The sequence below is a fragment of the Lissotriton vulgaris genome, chromosome 4_1 (genome assembly GCF_964263255.1).
Source record: "Lissotriton vulgaris chromosome 4_1, aLisVul1.2, whole genome shotgun sequence".
Lineage (NCBI taxonomy): Eukaryota > Metazoa > Chordata > Amphibia > Caudata > Salamandridae > Lissotriton > Lissotriton vulgaris.
In genome coordinates, this window is record NC_141691.1 from 482,577,328 (window position 1) to 482,597,464 (window position 20,137).

General features: G+C 40.6%; 1 protein-coding gene across 2 annotated transcripts in view; it reads right to left on the minus strand.

The window, feature by feature from the left end:
• Positions 1–20,137, minus strand: part of BTK (Bruton tyrosine kinase) — a 487,200-nt gene that overhangs the window by 243,987 nt on the left and 223,076 nt on the right. For both annotated transcript variants that reach the window (XM_086964641.1, XM_086964642.1), the window contains exons 4-5: positions 19,230–19,295; positions 12,870–12,951 (exon numbers count right to left, since the gene is read on the minus strand). In XM_086964641.1, coding sequence (XP_086820767.1) covers positions 12,870–12,951; positions 19,230–19,295 — 148 coding nt within the window. The remainder of the gene's footprint in view (positions 1–12,869; positions 12,952–19,229; positions 19,296–20,137) is intronic.

Genomic DNA, 20,137 nt, shown 5'->3' on the forward strand with positions numbered 1-20,137 from the left:
TTGATAGCATCACTGGAACATCTGAAATAACACATTTGATGACAACACTGTGCATGGAGAGGGTGTAATTTAAAGTTGCTTGAGAATTTCAGTGGTGTTATTTAAAAGGGTATGCGTTGTCTGATATTTCAGTTAACGATAATGTTTCTTTATATATTTATTCATAATATGTTTGCCTTGGTGAGCAATGTCTGTGCATTGAGTGTTTCAGTGTAGTATGCGTTTAGATATTTTTGTTTCTAGTAGACGTTTTACACAGAGTTTCACAAAGATGAAAGATTTGTAATATGTTGCTTTCGCATTAGAATTAGATTAGGAGCAATGCTCGCTCTAATCATTTTTGTCTATGTACTGAAAGGGAATGCTTGTGTGTACCCTTGTATTGTGCTGTGTGCAACTACGAGCAAGCTTCCACTTTTATGGGATGATCTGGACACATTACTGCTTGGTAAATTTGTGATTACCTGGTATATTTCAAAGCATATTTGCCCACTTAAGTTGTAAAAAGCTTTATTTTGGGTAGGGTTCTGAATGAGAACTCATGAAATCATCCAATATGCCACTGTGCACTTATACTTTATAAAACAGGAAGTGTGGGGAAATATCGGAGAATATCCATCACATTTATGTGGCTGGTTAACATCTGCAACAGGAGTGCTAGGCCATGGAATGGTCCTTTTCTGTGCTGCTACAATGCCCATAGGGGTAACTTTACCCACAAAGCATCTGTAACCCTGTTTGTCCATTTGGTTTAGTGATCAAAACACGTGCCCGCAGTTCTGTGTACCTCAGAATGCCTGTGCTTGGTGAAACTGACCTTGAAAAACATACTGTATGTCCTATGGGTCTCACCTTCACACTGACGGCAAGATGACGTTGGTCATATAAAGCAGCATATAAGACGTATCAATTTCCTCTCCAGAATACCCCTTCGCTTATTAAGCCAAGGGAGGATTGTCCCTTCTGTTTCCTTTTCATTCTCCTTCATCCTCTCTTTCTCAACCTACTTGGTATGTCTTCCAACCAACTTCTGTCTTCTTTTGTCTCTCACTACAACTCTCAATGCACATATATATGTTCCTCTCACCCACACCCTGCCTCTTTTTTTTCTGTCTCTTTGTCCCTTATGTGCACACTCTCTCAATTGAACTCAGTCTCTTACTACTAGCAACATAACCACGCTCTAACCAGGTCACTATCTCTCAGTGTAAGAAATTAAATTATTGTTTGGGGCAGGTGACTACCCACTTCAAGGAATAATCACAACCCTTATCAGTGTGACCATCAAAGTCACTAAATCACTAAATTGACCTGAGCTCAATCCCCTGGAAGCTATGGCATAGAGGAGACATATTTAACCTAGGCAATGTGTAATGTATTTAAGAGGTGCCAAAAATGTAATGAGGTCAAAATGCTAAATAATAAAAATCCCAAACCAAATTAGAAAAATAGAATAACTTTAATGCACAAAAATGACACCAAAATGTCAAAAATCCAATTAGGGGAACCAGAGATGTTTTTATTTCTAAGTAGGACTGGCGCCAAAAAGCATAAAGTGCCAATGATAGTCCATGATAGCAGTAGTTTGGGACCTAGCGCAATTTAACACTGACTGCGATGGAGTGGGGTTCGGATAAACTAACCAGGTTTGTCCTGGTCGAAGATTTTACCTTCTGACTTTAGTCCAGGAAGTCTCAATCCAGGAGTACACTCTTACAGCCACCCATGATCTCAGGGGAGGCACTTAAGAGACTCACTGGATGTCAGGAACAGGCCAACAGCAGGATACAGTCCAGGTTAAGCTGCCACTGATCAGCTGGGAAGTTGCAAGAAAGACCTTGTGACCCTCGGAGTCCACCTCTTTGTCCTGAGCACAAGGGGAGCAGGCCCAGTCCTTCAGAACTCCTACCAGGTCACAGACAACAGGTTTAGTTATTTTTTGTTCTTCCTCATGCCCCGAAAGTGTTCCGAAGTGGGTGAGAGGTGCCACATTTATGCCTGGGACAAGCGTGTTGGTGGGAATGACTCCTGTGTTTACCCTAACCAATGAGGGGCCAACCCTACCCACTTTGAGCATTTTCAAGATGGCAAACGTTTTGGTTACATTACATGTGGGCTCTTTGGAGTGGGCGTGTGTGGGGGGGGAGTGCACCACAGTAATTCAAGTTTACAAACACCGAAAGCCAGTTTGAGGCTGTCACTGTATCCCTAATAAACCCAAGAAGGAAGTCTGGTAGAACAAAAATAGGGTTTCCAGCAATCAGACTGTGGATTCACATGAATAGTTTTGTCATCCTGTTTCCTTGCCTTTCAAGTGCACCCCCAGTGTTGTATGTAAATCCCAGAGACAGATGTCTAGTAGGACAAAGCAGGGTTCATCAGCAACCAGACAGTGGATGCAAAAATCATAACTGTAGTTGTAACTTGTGAGCACTAACCATACTGTTTACATGTAGCTAGCTTAACTAATGTCATGTCACTTAACTAAAAACACAATTGTGAGGGCTGCACAGCTCACATGTAATTTGTCTAACTCAGTGTGACACCAGTAGCTCTCATCACCAGTTTTTTTTCTGCCACCAAGCATGTTGAAGGCGTTCATTGCTTGATGGCAATCGCCCTTGGTGTTACATTGGCTCTGGCAAAATGGGGGTAATTTCTAGCCTGAACTGGATATGTATGGCATGATAGAGCCCACCCATGGTAAAATGCTGGCGATGTCATAATGACAGAAATTATTTGCATATAGTTGGCATCATGACTTGATGGTGATCTGAACCAATACACAGTAAAAAGTTAGCCTGGGATAACATTCATAAATATTGGCATATTGTGAGTATTAAGGGTATGGACGGTGATGTACACCTATGGTACACTGCTTGCTCTAGTAAAGTGATGGTAATTTGGGATCACTGACAAAATATCGACCACCAAAATATCGACCTACAGGAATATCGAGTCAAAAATATTGAGGGCAAGAATATCGACATCCTATCTACAACATGGTAAGTACAAAAATATCGAAAAAATAATATAGATGTTAAAAATATCGATGTTAAAAATATCGTTTTTAAAAAAAATATAAATGTAAAATAAAGTAAATAACATTAATAAATGAAATGTACATAGTTAAAAGTATCTAATTATGTTTAAAAATAATAAATAATACATATATAATAATAATACATTAATTAAATATATAAGTAAATATATAATATATATGTACTGAACAATAAGTAGTAATAATTATGTTACTAATTTATAAATTAATAAAACATATTCTAATTTACTAATACATTTACAAACATAAAACAATAACATAAAATGTTAAAAATATAAATATTCAAATATACTTATAATATTTGTAACATTAATTAATTAAAACGTTGGATAGCGTAAGGGTATTAATTACTATTCCCACTTCAGAGAGTGCAACAGTAGGGGAATCGTTGGATAGCGTAGGAGTATAAATTACTATTCCCACTCCATAGAGTGCAACAGTAGGGAAAGCGTTGGATAGCGTAGGGGTTAAAAATACTAATCCCACTCCAGAGAGTGCAACACTCGGGAAAGCGTTGGATAGCGTAGGAGTACAAATTACTATTCCCACTCCAGAGAGTGCAACAGTAGGGAAAGCGTTGGATAGCGTAAGGGTAAAAACTACTATTCCCACTCCAGAGACTGCAACAGTAGGGAAAGCGTTGGATAGCGTAGGGGTAAAAATTACTATTCCAACTCCACAGAGTGCAACAGTAGGGAAAGCTTTGGATAGCGTAAGGGTAAAAAATACTATTCCCACTCCAGAGAGTGCAACAGTAGGGAAAGCGTTGGATAGCGTAGGGGTAGAAATTAATATTCCCACTCCAGAGAGTGCAACAGTAGGGAAAGCGTTGGATAGGTAGCGGTAAAAATTACTATTCCCACTCCAGAGAGTGCAACAGTAGGGAAAGCTTTGGATAGCGTAGGAGTAAAAATTACTATTCCCACTCCTGAGAGTGCAACAGTAGAGAAAGCGTTGGATAGCGTAGGGGTAAAAATTACTATTCCCACTCCAGAGAGTGCAACAGTAGGGAAAGATTTGGATAGCGTAGGAGTAAAAATTACTATTCCTACTCCAGAGAATGCAACAGTAGGGAAAGCGTTGGATAGCGTAAAGGTAACAATTACTATTCCCACTCCAGAGAGTGCAACAGTAGGGAAAGCGTTGGATAGCGTAGAGGTAAAAATTACTATTCCCACTCCAGAGAGTGCAACAGTAGGGAAAGCATTGGATAGCGTAGGAGTAAAAATTACTATTCCCACTCCCGAGAGTGCAACAGTAGGGAAAGCGTTGGATAGCGTAGGGGTAAACATTACTATTCCCACTCCAGAGAGTGCAACAGTAGGGAAAGCTTTGGATAGCGTAGGGGTAAAATTACTATTCCCACTCCAGAGAGTGCAACAGTAAGGAAAACGTTGAATAGTGTAGGGGTAAAAATTACTATTCCCACTCCAGAGAGTGCAACAGTAGGGAAAGCATTGGATAGCGTAGGAGTAAAAATTACTATTCCCACCCCAGAGAGTGCAACAGTAGGGAAAGCGTTGGATATTGTAGGGGTAAAAGTTACTATTCCCACTCCAGAGAGTGCAACAGTAGGGAAAACGTTGGATAGCGTAGGGGTAAAAATTACTATTCCCACTTCAGAGAATGCAACAGTAGGGAAAGCGTTGGATAGCGTAGGGGTAAAAATTACTATTCCCACTCCAGAGACTGCAACAGTAGGGAAAGCATTGGATAGCGTAGGGGTAAAAATTACTATTCCAACTCCACAGAGTGCAACAGTAGGGAAAGCGTTGGATAGCGTAAGGGTAAAAATTACTATTCCCACTCCAGAGAGTGCAACAGTAGGGAAAGTGTTGGATAGCGTAGGGGTAACAATTACTATTCCAACTCTAGAGACTGCAACAGTAGGGAAAGTGTTGGATAGCGTAGGGGTTAAAAAAACATGTTTATAAAGGAAAGCTTTTTTTAGTGATAAAAATAAAAACTATTAAATAAATATAAACCATACACAATACCTAGACATAATTATTAAAGACATGATTATCAAAATATTTTTAACCAAAAATAAATATTTAAAAATACCATTTTATATGTCATTACCAATTAATAATTAATTATCAATTAAAAAAACAATTTGTTTAAAAACATTATTACTTAATTACATTTAAATTAATTCCCACCATATTCCCCTATAAACCCACTACCCACAACAGAACACATTCATCTATTTATGAATGAATTAAAATTATTTACCACTTAATTAAAATTAATTACCAATTAATTAAAATTAATTATCAATTAATTGAAATTATTTAGCAATAAATTACAAATAATTTATAATTCCTACTAATTAATAATTAATTAAACATAATTAAATTACTACCCACCCTATTCCCCTATAAACCCACAACCCATTACAGAACATATATATCAATTAATCAATAATTAAAATTAATTACCAATTAATTACATTTATTTTACAATGTTTTAAAATTATTTATTAATAACTACTAATTAATAATTAATTTTTTTCATAATTAAATTACTTCCCACCCTATTCCCCTATAAACCCACAACCCGCTACAGAACATCTTTATCAACTAATTGAAATTATTTTCCAAATAATTAAAATTAATTAGCAATTAATTAAAATTAATTTATAATTCCAATTAATTAATAATTAATTAAACATAATTAAATTACTACCCACCCTTTTCCCCTATAAACCCACAACCCGCTACAGAACATATACATCAATTAATCAATTAATTAAAATTAATTACCAATTAATTAAATTTATTTTGCAATGTTTTAAAATTATTTATTAATAACTACGAATTAATAATTATTATGTTTTTTAATTAAATTACTTCCCACCCTATTCCCCTATAAACCCACAACCCGCTACAGAACATCTTTATCAATTAATTGAAATTATTTTCCAATTAATTAGCAATTAATTAAAATTAATTTATAATTCCAATTAATTAATAATTAATTAAACATAATTAAATTGCTTCCCACCCTATTCCCCTATAAACCCACAACCCGCTCCGGTACTAAAACATATAATTTGCTTATAAATAAATGTTTTAATATATTAAATTAATACACATATAATATTATTTATTTTAAATACTTAAGTAAAACATATAACACATACATAATAAAAAACAAAAAAATTATAGAAATATCGATATTAGTGTCATCGATATATATGCTATCGATATTACTAAATTCGATATTACTTACATCGATATAAGGAATTTCGATATTACTTACCTTAGAGTCGATATTCTGTCCAACGATATTCTTGACATCGATATTCTACACCGTCGAAATTTCAAACACAATATTTTGGTAGGTCGATATTTACAACTCGATATTTTGACTGTGTACCGGTAATTTGTGGCATACTGTGTACAATTATGGCATGATACCCATCCTTTTTCTAATTCTGTCCCCGGCATAATTGTAACAATTCTTACTGAACTATGGGCATGTATGTGACACTATGTGCCAATTTACGTGTCTGCAGGCCCTAACTTATATAACTAACAATTATTGTATCCAGACCTATTTCAACAACGTGCTGTTTACTAGCAACAAAGCTCTACATACTTTGTCAAGGTAATCAGAATCGCAAAGAAAGCCCTGCTGTCTTTCCAAATCCATTGTTATTTGTTCAATCGGAATTACAGGCTTGAACACCATTAAACAAGAATATAAATCCCCTTTGGTACTATCAATATGCAGTCATTCATCTTAATTGTACCACAACCCATTCATCTCAATCATCTTCAGTACTAATAAGTCTATATTTGCAATGCCACAAGACCGTCACTAAGTAGGAAATCCCCTATATCTTATTAAAAAAAATCATTAAAACCGATAGGAAATGCTCATCTTACAAAGTCAATAAATTATTATTGCATTAAAAACATATATCATTATTTACATTCATATTTTAACTGGACATCAAACTGATTTATGGAGAGGAAGATTTAAAAAATACAGATATTTGTGTCAGATATAAAAACAGGTGGTATGTCAAATTCAAATTCAAATTTAGCTTTATTCGATTTTAGACATTTAAAATCACAAAAGCATAAACAAGCATAAAAACATTTTAAAACATTTGTTATGTTCTTTATTCAGTATCTAGTGCAAAGTGCATATTGCGCATTCAATTAGTTTGCATGTTAACAGTGGCCAGCAATAATCACAACCATTTAATTCATTTGAACTTTTCCTAACTCTAAAAATATTTTTCAGAAAACCAGACATAGCAAAAAACTGTTTATGTTTCCCGCGGAAGACCCAAGAAATGGGGTAGGATCTGGGGTCAATGGAACGCATACCGTGGTGAGATTTGCACCCCCCCATTTACCGACCTTCCGGATCCGCTTCTTCTCCCTTGACCGAGCGTTCCCTGTACTTAGTTTTGTTGACTACACTGTATTGTTTTGCTCCCGGCTGCCCCCCCTACCCTCCCTGATATTTTTTTCTATCTTATATTGCCATACGTCTTTTACCCGTCTCCCACTGCCATAAGGGACAGCCAGTGTTTACATAGTGATGCCTCGATCTTTTTTGTGTTTTGTTTGTGGTTTTATTTATATAAAATATAAAATGTGAAGCCTTTCACTGCTCCTAGTTATACCACCTGCCTCTACATCATCACGAAAGGTCGCTGCCGGACCCTCGGGTTGTCGGCTGAAGAGCTGTGCACTTTGATATTGATGTTGTTGTGTTTGACTGACCAGCCTCCGTGGTTGTGGGTCTGTAACTGTACCACTTTTTACAAAATAAAGGCTTTAAAATTTAAAAAAAAAAAAAATAAATAATAATAATTGGCAGTCCCCAAATATGAGTCCCAGTTGCCCCCACCGGCAACCACCGGCTCAAATTCCGCACTGACTGATCTGGGCTTCTACCCAATATTTATCTTAGCGTTTCAGACATTCATGAGAAATTCATATTTCCACAATAGTTTCTGACATTTGTTTATTAGCTCAAGTTCTTGTCACTCAAAGTTCAGAAGGAAGAGGGCATGGAGCAGGGTGCTTCCTAACATGTGAATCTGATACAAAGCTCAAAAGAGTGAGAGGCCTTCATTCTTTTAGGAGAGGCAAAGAGGAGATCTAAAACGGGGTCCCATCAGTGGCGGCTGGCATGGCTCTTGGGTGGTGAGGCGGTTACAGGGGGAGTCGCAGGGGGAGTTGCTTGGGGGGGGGGGAGATATTTTTTTAAATGTACCTTGCTGCCGGGTCCTGCGTCTCTGCTCCTGCTATCCTTAAGGAACAGGAAGCACAGCAGCCCCCACTGACCAATCACAACTTTGCAATGCAGTGTTTTGATTGGTAAGCACCCAAGCTTCCATGACCAATCACAATGCTGCAAAGCAGTGTTGTGATTGGTTTTGAGCATCCTGGTTCGACGCTGAACCAGGGAATGGGGGCCTGGGCATGTTCTCCATGCAGGCTATAATGCAGCCTGCATGGAGAACTGGGGAAGTGAGCATGACTGCTTAGGGCGGCCAGAGAGGGCCGACCAAACAGTCTCTGCACACTTAGAAGTTGAAAACCACTCCTCCCCTGCCCTGCTCCAAGAGCAGAACAGCCCTGCTCACCCGCCCACAAAGTAGCACAAAGGATAAAATGGTAATACGCTTAAAAGCAGTGGACGACGTTCCTCCACCATAGCGGAGGAGCCGCCACTGAGTCATGTCTTCATACAGGTAAGTACAACAGACACTCCACTCTCACCCTAATCCATACATGTAACATGCACAGTGCACATGCACTCTATACATATATCCTCTGCAACCTACCAAAAGTACCTTTCCTTCAATGCCTGAAGGCTGCTAGCCCTATGTTAATAGGCAGGAACTGCAGGTTGCTGGTCATAATCCCACATAAACAGGGCCTACAGTGTGTGAGGCTCTTTTAGGGAGGCTCACCACGATGCAGACGCCCAAATACCATAGGTCAGCATGCATGATAATGGGAGTTTTCAGGAATGAAACCCCATTTCTCCAATAGCACACCATGGAGTGTTGGAATCTTTAAGTTGCACCCTATTGGAACCCATGGATATGTACCATATTCATGTGAACAGATTATAATTTTCAGAAGAACCCTTTCAGACGCCCCTGCAGGAAGCCAATCTTGTTTGTTTTATTCATTTACTTTTAAAGATCCCCCAGTACCATTACCTACGGCCTTCAGCATGTACACTGATATGTGAACCAGGTAAATGTATACAATGTTATGTTTTATGAGCATGCCTGTACTGCATTTCTGACTTTTATAGGGTGCCTTTTCACACTATCTTGGGCATTTTTCACTTACAAGAGCCAAAATAGCCAGGAGCCTTTTTTGGGGACAGTATAAAGACAGTTCTGTTTGGTGTATTGTGCATTCGAATGTTTCAGAGTTTGCATAAGGTCTTAAACATAGCGCCTGGCTCTAATATGCAGTGCTGTGTTGCAGATATTTATACATTTTGTTGCACACAGCAGAAATAGACTTGCTTCTTGCGTTTTTTATAATATAGCCTTGTAGCCCACTGCCGAGGGCTATATTCATTGTTGAAGGGCCTGAACCGAGTTATATTCGAGGACATATAAGCAGGGAGACACCCTTTAACAACCTGTTAAGACAAAGGAAGAAGGGCTGTAAGGCTATTAAAACTTTCCACCCAATGAGTATAGAATGTTTCAGTAGCGGCTGGTGTGTGGTGCTGGACGAGCAGCAGGGCAGGGGGAGTAGATGGAGGCATAGGGGTCGCTGGGGGGAAATAAAATAAGTGACAAAAAAAAAGTACCTGCAGCCAGCCATGTAGCACTCTTTTGCTCCTCTTCTCCAGGCGACACAGGCTCCCAGAATTCCCTGCAGCCAATCCTGAAGCTGCTCCCATGCATTAGAGCAGCTTCAGGAATGGCCTGAGCACCCTCGATTTGCACTCCAGGAGAGACGGGGGGTCTGTGTCTGCTCTGTCCAACCCAACTGCGTTTCTGAGTTGGAGATAGCTTTCACTGCGCATGATGGTTAAGGCAGCCTGAGATGGCCGGCCAAACCATCATGCACAGTGAAGGGAGTGCACCTACTACTCCCCTCCGTGCCTGTCACCACCCCATGCCCCGCCCCCAAGACTTTGCAGAAAAAGGACAAGAAAACGAGTGATTATTATCGTTTTATTTTTCCTTTCCTGACATTTGGGGGGGGGGGGGGGGGGGGGGGCGGGAAGAGCGACATTCCTCCGCCATGGCGGAGGAGCCCCTGCTAGAATGTTCTAAATGAAAAAGGGAGAAACAGAAAGACAAGCATTGAAATTTTGGCGGAGGTTTATACCAGCCATTCTAAGCCCGAAGGCACTCAAATTTTCTTCAATTGAGCTCCCAACATTCCAATGTTCTAATAATTCTTATTACCTAGATCCATGGAACTCATTGTGTCAACCTCACATATGTGAAAAATTGGACTATGAGGGTCAAAAAATTAGACCTGAAGATTAGACATAGATGTCAACAGCAGATATTCAATCCAGCGAAGTTTCATTGCGGATTTAGGTCTTTCATGCCTTTGCGCAGATCCTCAATCCCCCAGAGATGCCTGGGCCCTGGAAGAAATGTATGTGCAGTTGGGGTGTCACATGTGCAAGGGTGGGGAGGGGGGATAAGGACAACTCATGAAACAAGCTTTGATGAGTGGCACTTTGCTTCAGAATTAAAAAGAAAGGAAAGACTCGAGATGACTTCTGCTCTTTTTCGAGTTGTCACAAAGCAAGTCGTTGAACAAAGGGGAGAGGAAGTACAATACTAGTTTGTATTTTTATTTGTTTAAAATGGAGTCAAGTAACCTTAAAGTTGGAATTGTTGTCACGTTTGAGATATCAATGCTCCAGGCCTCTAAGGATCAAAATACATTAAATGATGGTGTACTGTCTGGTTGTACAAATTGCAAAGACAATAGTTGTTTTAAAACTTCATCAGCTGCATCGAGTACAAAACTTGTGATTTTTGTTTTAAAAAAGGACAACTGTAGCAGACTATCTCAGAAGCAGAGACGTGAGATGTGACCATCATGGAGTGTGTGGCGTCACGGCCAGAGTTTTGTACCAGGGGAAACATATTTGAGTCTCAACATCCTGTGATTCTGGGCAAATCACTCAATCTCCCCGTGCCAAAAAAATAAATAAAACAAATGTGACCTTGTGGAATGCAACTAGTGCTTATGTAAGGCGTTCCAATATCTTCGGGTAAAGTTTGCGCTTTATAAAACTGCAAAAAGACAGGAAATCATTCCTGCTGCTGCTGCACAAGACCACGAGCAAGCAGAGTACCACTACCTTGTACTTTTCTCTACCTCCTCATCAGAGCCACGCCCCAGCACCATCCCCTGCCTGAAGAAACCCCCCTCTAATCTTCCCTACATGAGTGCTCATCTCCTCCCTCCTCTGTAAGGTACCTTGCCTGAGCTAGAATGCAGAACAATGGCACACATTCACCCCAGTACAGAGATATGGGCCTAAATCCATTGTTTGTTTGCTCCCCATGCCATTCCAGTTTAAACCCAGCCATATGCAAATCAGTCTTGACCCTGCTCCCTGGGAACAGTCCGGCCCGGATTGTCAGGCCAGGACTGGAAACAAGCATCCTAGGACCAGTTTGGGGGTTTCACCCCTCATCAGCCAGGCCAGCTTGACTCCAGTGGCATGGAGAGCATGTCTGGGCATATCCCACTCAGGGTGAAAAATGCAAAAAGAACAATTGATGGACAGAATGCAGAACAATGGCATACATTCACCCCAGTTCAGAGATCTGGGCCTTAATCCATCGTTTTTTTGCACCCCACGTCCATCATCTGTGTGTCTTTTGCGGTAGGAACTAGTCACTGAGCAAGACTGCTGCAGCAGGAAATAGTCACTGTATGGGGCTGCTGCAGCAGGAAATAGTCACAGCCAGAGACCGGGGTATAGTTATCAGTAGTGTAGCAGATGGAGTGAACCCTGGACTCACCGAGCTATGGGAACATGTCAGGTGAGCACTGATAGGTTCTAGGGTATTCAGACCACCTTGTGGGTGTGTTGTGTACTGTCTGTCACTGATGTGCATGTCCCTGGCATTTTTGTGACACACCTGTAAAAAGATCTGGCTTTTTAGCAAAGAGCCCTTGAAAAGACCAAAATTACAAGTCCCAGAGTGCAACTCACTTTTTCCCGCAAAGGCAGTACAGACTAAACGTTTCACCAATGATGACGAGGAACGCCTGGTTTAGCAAACCCTTCACCTGAAACCGAGGATGGATAAGCTTTGTGAATGCCCTGGTTTAAATAGAGGGTTTTGCATCTGTAAATGTTTTTTGTTGCTGTCAGTCACTCTTTGAACTTGTCTGTATTTTATGAACACCTCATTATAGTCCTCTGGATGAAAGAGATCTATTGTCTTTTGCTTAGGGTGTGTTCAGTGGGACACCTCCTTGGAGACAGCAGGAAATACAATAAATCTGCTGACGTTATGTAGGGATAGTAAAATCCAATTTTGCATATGGTATAAGGTGAAGTGTGCATCCTTTGCATAACGAAAATGCATAGTGTGTGCACTTTGCCCAACTTGTAGAAGGAGGAGAGATGGGGGTGGGGATATCAGGTGTTGTGGTAAAAACAAATCCCACAAAAAAAATTTCAAAAATTTGGTAATGCAAATTCAATTTTCCCTTTCGTTTTTTTTCCTACGAAATATTGCAATCTATATAAAATTCAAGAACAATTTGCATTTTCCCTCTCGTCCCCACCTTTCATTGTGATACTGCGTTGTACTCACCATTCTTCAACTGATGAATCCACCGCCTGCGCAGTTCCTCTGTTGGGGAGAAAATGTAGAGGGGCCCATCATCATAAACCACCTGATGAAAGAGAAATAAAGACTGAGCCCCATATGCTGGCCATTCATTTGGAAGAAACACTGAATATTAGAGTCATTCTTTTACGCCTGCCTGTAAGTACCCTCGCATTACTTGCCCTGGTCTCAAACAGGCTTAAATTGTAAGCGGTAGGCTTGCTGACAAATCAGTAGCCTACTGCCCAAATCTACAGGTTTGATAAGTATACATAACATACGAGAATATTCTATATGATTATAGTATATTTACTGGAAATAGCGTTCTTTTTATGTGTTTTTCTCTTATACTTCCCTTGGCATATATTTACATATGGGGAAGTTATCACTTTTCGTAGGAAATTGCTTTTTTTATTTTGCTAGTAACTTTGGTGTCATTCGTTGAATCTACATGAACATTGCCAGTTGCTGGCACCTTCAAGTTAGTTTCGCCATTTTTACATTTCATGCTGATCAGGGGCACAGGTATTTTGATGAAAAACTGTGCCTATCCATTCTAAAAACAAGGTTATGTTTGCTCTGTACTACAGGAAAAAATGCTGAAGGGAATTCCACCCAAACCTGGCATGAAGGAAGACCTTTAGTAAGAACAGACACTTTTTGTGAGCATTTTGTTACCAGAAGATGTCTGGTTAGCTCTGGAGGCTTAGTTTTATCTACAATGTGGAGGTTTTCTTAAGTTAACAAAATTGCAATGGAGCTCTGCATTAAGAGCGTCATTTAGGCCAGGCTGGGCCGACCACTGTAAAGCTGGAATAGAGTAAGCCCCAGCTCCAATCAGGCAACAGACCTTCCTCTGTAGATGTTCCTGCTGGCCAGGGAGGCGTTTTTCCACCATCCAGCTCCTGGGACTTTGGCAGTAGCTGCTTTGTGTAAGCCAAGAGGCTGAAGGAAGATTTGTCATGCCACTGTGCTATGGTAAAAAGATCAGCACTTCCGTGTAGACCTAAGGCAGACTCCCAAATGGGGTCTGGCTCCAGAAAAGGAAGGTGGGACATTTGCACTTTTTTTTCTGTTTCTAACTGAAGATCCGGGCAGGACAAATGTGGTGGCCATGGTGATGGAATGGCCGCGGTAAATAGGGAGGCCATTCAAAAACCATGTAAATCGACAAGTGACCTGCTGAGAGTGTTTTTCCAACCTCAGCACCAGCAGCATCTCTGTTGTTAGGAAAATCAGCATCCCAGGCCTTTAAATGTGGCAGAAGATGCGGCGAGTGGTGATTAGCAGGTATCTTCAAAGTAACTTCTATTCCCCTCCATGGAAGAATAGCCATGCAATGTCAGTCATGTCACATACGACATCCATCAGACAGAAACTGACTGTAGCTAAATCCTCAAATCTAAGTGCTTGGTGTCAATTCCATGTGCATCCTCCTCTGTTCTTTTTATTCATACTGGCCAGAGATCTGATACTCCAGAAGCCTCTAGTTGGGTGAAGCAGTATTATCGACTGTTTAAGAAACTCTATGGGTGGATTAACCAATGGGGTTCCTGTTCAACAGTCTATGTTGTAGCAACTCATCCATGTAATATGCCTCCTATATCCCACTTGGATTAGCATCGCCAAAAAGTCCTGTTTTGTTCATTAACGAGAATGGTTTTTTAATTTTAGTACTTGATTATTTCATCTGTGCCATTAATTTAGCTTACCGAATTCTTACTACTTTGAGTTAATTACGAACAGTTTGAATTCTGTTAACTGTAGATCTTCATCACTTCTGAAGAAACATATTTTGTTTTGCCATTTACAGACAAGCCGCAATGAAGTATTTATTTTCCCTACTGTTGCACTCACTGGAGTGGGAATAGTAATTTTTACTCCCACGCTATCCAACGCTTTCCCTACTGTTGCATTCTCTGGAGTGGGAATAGTAATTTTAACTCCTATGCTATTCATCGCTTTCCCTACTGTTGCAAACTCTGGAGTTGGAATAGTAATTTTTACCCCTACGCTATCCAACGCTTTCCCTACAGTTGCACTCTCTGGAGTGGGAATAGTAATTTATACCCCTATGCTAGCCAACGCTTCCCTACTGTTGCACTCACTGGAGTGGGAATATTATTTTTTACCCCTACGCTATCCAACGCTTTCCCTACTGTTGCACTCACTGGAGTGGTAATATTAAATGTTACCCTCCTGCTATCCTACGGTAAAATATTGTACATTTTCTATTAATAACTTAAATTAATTATATCTTAATTTTAAGGTTATTTGAGTATTTTTAAGTATGTTTAAGTTAATTATATTTATTATTTCATTAATTTTAAATTACTTTTAAGACATTTAAAAAAATTCAATATTTTGACTGACTATATTTTTTACAGATTATATTTTGGATTCGATATTTTTGTACTTACCTGTTTGTAGATAGGAATTCGATATTTTGGCATTCTATATTTTGGTGACTATATTTTGGTAAGTCTATATTTTGTCATTCTATATTATGTCAGTGATCCGTGGGATGTATTGAGTGAAGTAGGAGCACCACACCTCGGGGGAGGGAGCACGGGAGGCTTGGCCCTGTTGAGAAGGTCTTCTTTAGGTGAAGGAAATCAGCAGTAAGGGAGTTAATTTTCTGTTCCATTCTGTTCAGTTGCTGTGCTATAGAGCTGAGGAAGTGTAAGGTTTTAGGCAGGGTTCGGGGATGACTGGGGTCTATGGAGGGAGGTTGAGCAGGGGTGCAGGGTTGGATGGAGTCCATGGGAATAGGAGAGGGGGAGATTGTATGCGGGGAGTTGGTATTGTAATTATTACAAAGTACACTTGAAGGTTAGAGTAAATAATGTATTTATTTAGTTACATGGTACAACCCCTAGGCATGTCTGCATCTGCATCAATGGCCATCATCCACTGAGCAGCTTCCCAGAACATTCTGAGATGGCATGGTAACCATCACTAGGTTACATCCACAACATGGTAGCTGGGATACAACACATCTTCCCTTCTTACACTTTACAAAAGAATTACTTAACACAAAAAATAAAAATTGCACTGGTATAACAAAGATAACACTATAACCTAAGGCACATAAATTATAAACAGTAAACACCATAACATTTTGTACATTAACTTTTGTATATATATATATATATATACCGACTACGCTACTAACACTCATAATCATCTTGCCACTTTGGGCGTTTCTTAATGTGTGGCGCTCTGTTCATTATAGGTACTTTCTCATTTTCCTCACTTGACGTTATGCCATCTGGTTTTCCTAACATACTATGTCTCTCCGCAAGATTGCATAATGTGACACTGCGAATATTCCATTTCTTCCCATCCGATAACCATACATTACTTCCCTTCACCCTGACTATGCATTTAGGTTTTGACCATTTTGACATTTCAGACCCATGGGTACTGAAAACCTTAGATCTTACCCAATCACCAACAGCGAACTCTCTTCTTTCTTTTTTTAATTTATCATTATGTCTCTTGGTGTATTTATCTTGATGTTCATGAACTCTGTCCATCAACCCCTTCTTGTCTAGACAATCTGTACTTCCTCTAAGCATCCAGGCTGGAGATACTCTGGTACGTGCTTGCCTTCCCCTTTAAAAGCATGAAAGGAGTTTCCTTGGTGACAGAATGGGGTGTAGACCTATAGCTCCATAACATCTCCTTTACGGCTTCCTTACAATCACCACCACTGTTCACACACAACTGAACACAATCCTTCAACACTCGGTTAAACCTCTCGACTAAACCATTCTCCCTGGGATTGTAGACTGCTGTGGTGTGGTGTATGATACCCATCTTGGATAAATACATTTCAAACAGTTCTGCTGTGAACTGTGGTCCATTATCAGTGACAAGTGTGTTTGGACACCCTTCTCTGCGGAAAATTTGATTGCAGAATTCAATGACATTTGACGCCTTGATCTCCTCAGAAAAAGCCACCTCAGGCCACTTAGAGTGATAATCTATCATCACAAGTGCAAACTTATTCATTATCCCTTTTGAACTAAATGGCCCACAAATATTCATCGCTACTCTTTCCTACGGTCTATCAGGAAATTTGGTAGGGACAATAGGAGACTCCTCAACACGATGGGACACATGCATTCCAGGCAGTCACGCACGTATCCCTCTACATCTCTGTCCAAACCCGGCCACCAAAATGTCATTCTTGCCCTTCTTTTCATCCCCGACATTCCACTATGTCCTTCATGCAACAAATTAAGTAATCTGGAGCGTAAGCCGCTTGGCACTACCAATCTTCCATAATGTTCCTATTCGAGGAGTTCAGTGTAGGAGAGGTGGGACTGGTGTCCAAGTGAGGAGGGAGAGAAATCCTGGGATGGACGTCAGGGTTCCGGGCATTGTCAGCGAGGTTGGCGGTGGAGGCAGGTTGTCAATGTGGGAGTGCGACAACAGAGGTAGGGGGAGAGTTCAGTGGTAGGAGGGGGGAGAGAGACCACGGGATTGGAAATGACGTTAGACAGGGGGGAAGTAAGGGTCGGGGGAACAGTTCCTTTATTTAACATCAATTAACCTTTAGTTTGCATCTTTCTACTGGTAGTGCAGAGGGAGTAAGCAGCCAGGTGCTGCTGTTGACCAGGGGGCCACATGTAAAAGCCAGGAAGGCCAGGCCGTACTTTGAGTATCACTGACTAGAGAAACACTGATTTCACATGGCTTGGATCACCGACATGAGACACCACTAATGCTGCTTGGCATGCTTTATAAACAAAATGGTGCTCTGGAATCTGGGGTCTTCAATTATCTGTAAATTTAAAGTTGAGTCCTTTTTGGGACTCACATTGGATATGGTGCTTCCCAGTTGGCCCCCACTCATATCTTACTAGAGATGTAACGTGCCTAGAATTGCAGAAAACAACCATAAGTTAGTGTTTTGTGATCTTATGATGGGTTTAAAGCATCTACAGATACAGTATCTGTGCCAGTCAGTGAAGTAAGGGACAAAGGCAGCTGCCTTGTAAACATTATAGCGCCTGAAGATGGATAGGGACAGACGTAAAGGCAACTACTGCACGTGGGTAATCATACTATGTGTGATCAAATTACGAAAACTACGTCCCCTAACACAAAACAGTAATGAAAATCAGGATGTCCGACTAAGTTTTGAGTCAATGTTTGGACTCCTTTTCTAAGGTTTTCATTGACGTCAAATATCAGGGGCTGATGCCAACTATGACAGACAGCCCTGTTAGCCAGTGCTGAAAGCCAGCTGAACTTCAGTAGCCAATGGTTTAAAAGCGGTGTCCAAAAGCCCCTTTTGGTATCTGTGTACATGCGCATGTTGTGTGTTATGAGTTGCGTGGTGTGTGTTGTGTGAATGCAATAGCTCTCCCCAGACAGTTAAACCTGCCTGTAAGCGAGATCTAAAAAATGCACAACTTTGTCTGTAGAAAGCAATTAGTAGTATGCTGTATGTATGATTAGTAATGTACATCTCTCCTGCCTGCCACGATGTGTGGCCAAGGCTCACTACTTTTCTAGGATGTTGATCTGGAGCACTGACGATTGCGAGTCAGTTGGTGTGGTGAAGAGGCGGGAACCTGCACCCTTCATGGCAGCTCGATAAATACATGCAGTCTCCCAGCACTCACATCTTCCTCGTTTATTGCACAATTGTTTGCTCATTGGGCCCAGCTGAGCTTTTATTTTATCTAATCTAATCTACGATTTTGCATATCCTGCTGGTAACTCACAGCCAAAAAAACACTTCACAATGACTACATTCTTCACACATATACTTTTAATGTTAAATATACCAAGTCAATCACACAGGAGCCCACAGTGCACTTAGGGTGCCCAGTTGAGTTTTCAAAATGGAGTAAAATGTACATATGACAGAGAGCCTTCTCTGGAACTGGACTGTGCAAATGCAAAGTCAACAACCAGAAGATAATACAATAAACAGATTACTTATAATTGGGGACACCTCATTACACAACAGATGAATTAAATATGAAAAAAATAATTTGAGAAAAGCTGCTTTCTCTATGAGTGTTTGACTGAGTTAAGGAAAGGGGAGAGGGACAGAAGGTGAGGGGATCATCTTTCAGCCTAGCCATGCAGCTCCATAAAGCTCCTTGACAAGAGCTAAAGATAAAAATGAAGATAAAACAAGTGTTCCTCTTTCCAAAAAACTCCCCCTCACATGCCACTCCATCCACCTCGTTCCAAGCAATCTCCTAAGAGTTGTCTTAATAGCAAATTCATTTAATTTAGTATATGGTACTAAACAGTATTCACCAAAGATTAGTTGATTTGATAAATGTAAAATTTGAGTGTATAATCCATAGAACTCACCTGAAATGGGTAAGGAAAACGTTCAATCTTAGAACGCTGCTCTGTCTCATCTTCATCAGCCCTTCGCTGAAATAAAATAAAGCAAAGACATTGTCAAAAATATATTTTGTTGAGCACAATTTGTCTGGTCCAATATGCAAGCCGTGAGAACAAAGAGTGTACTGTTCCTAGGTGGGGATCGAGTTCAAAGGGGTGGTTAGCAGAGGGCAGTTCTTTTTTGAGGAGAAAAGGCCCTCACACACCCCGGGGTGTGTCATGCTTCAACATCGGGCAGTTCGTCGTTAGGCCGGCGCTGCAATGAGCAACGGGCCACTCGAAGGGGCTCTTTGCCAGAGATCTTCTCTTTTTTGCCAATGTGTGTGGCATGAGTGGGTGGTAAATGGTGAGTAGAATGGGTGAGGGTAAAGTGTGCTAAAAATGGCTAAAGGGATCCAAACAAGAAATAAGTTTAAATTCTAGGGTCACTTGGTCAGGGATAAAAGCGTGGTTAGAGCATAAAACAGATATAATTGTATATTTAGCTGCAATGAATGTGATTCAAAAGGTCAACATGTTTCATGCCTATTACAGTCCCTAGTGGATCTTGGTATTTCGTCAGGACCAAGAAGACCTAATGCTACTCCTCACAGGGATGGGTTAACAGAGAGTATATGCACCATGCCCCGTGTGCTTAACATAGACATTCAGAATGTACCTAGTATACTTTACATAAACATTCAGAACATCTCCTAGGGGTAGTCCCGGGAAATTGGGAAGGAACCGCACCAATCAGACCGAACAAGGGGTGGGCTAATAAGCGTACCATCAATGCTTAATGGAGCGCGAAGGGGCTGCCGACCTACCCAGGGCCCTGCCGGTGCCCTCGAGGGGCCCGTTGAGCATTGCAGCACTGGCCCAATGAGGAGCTG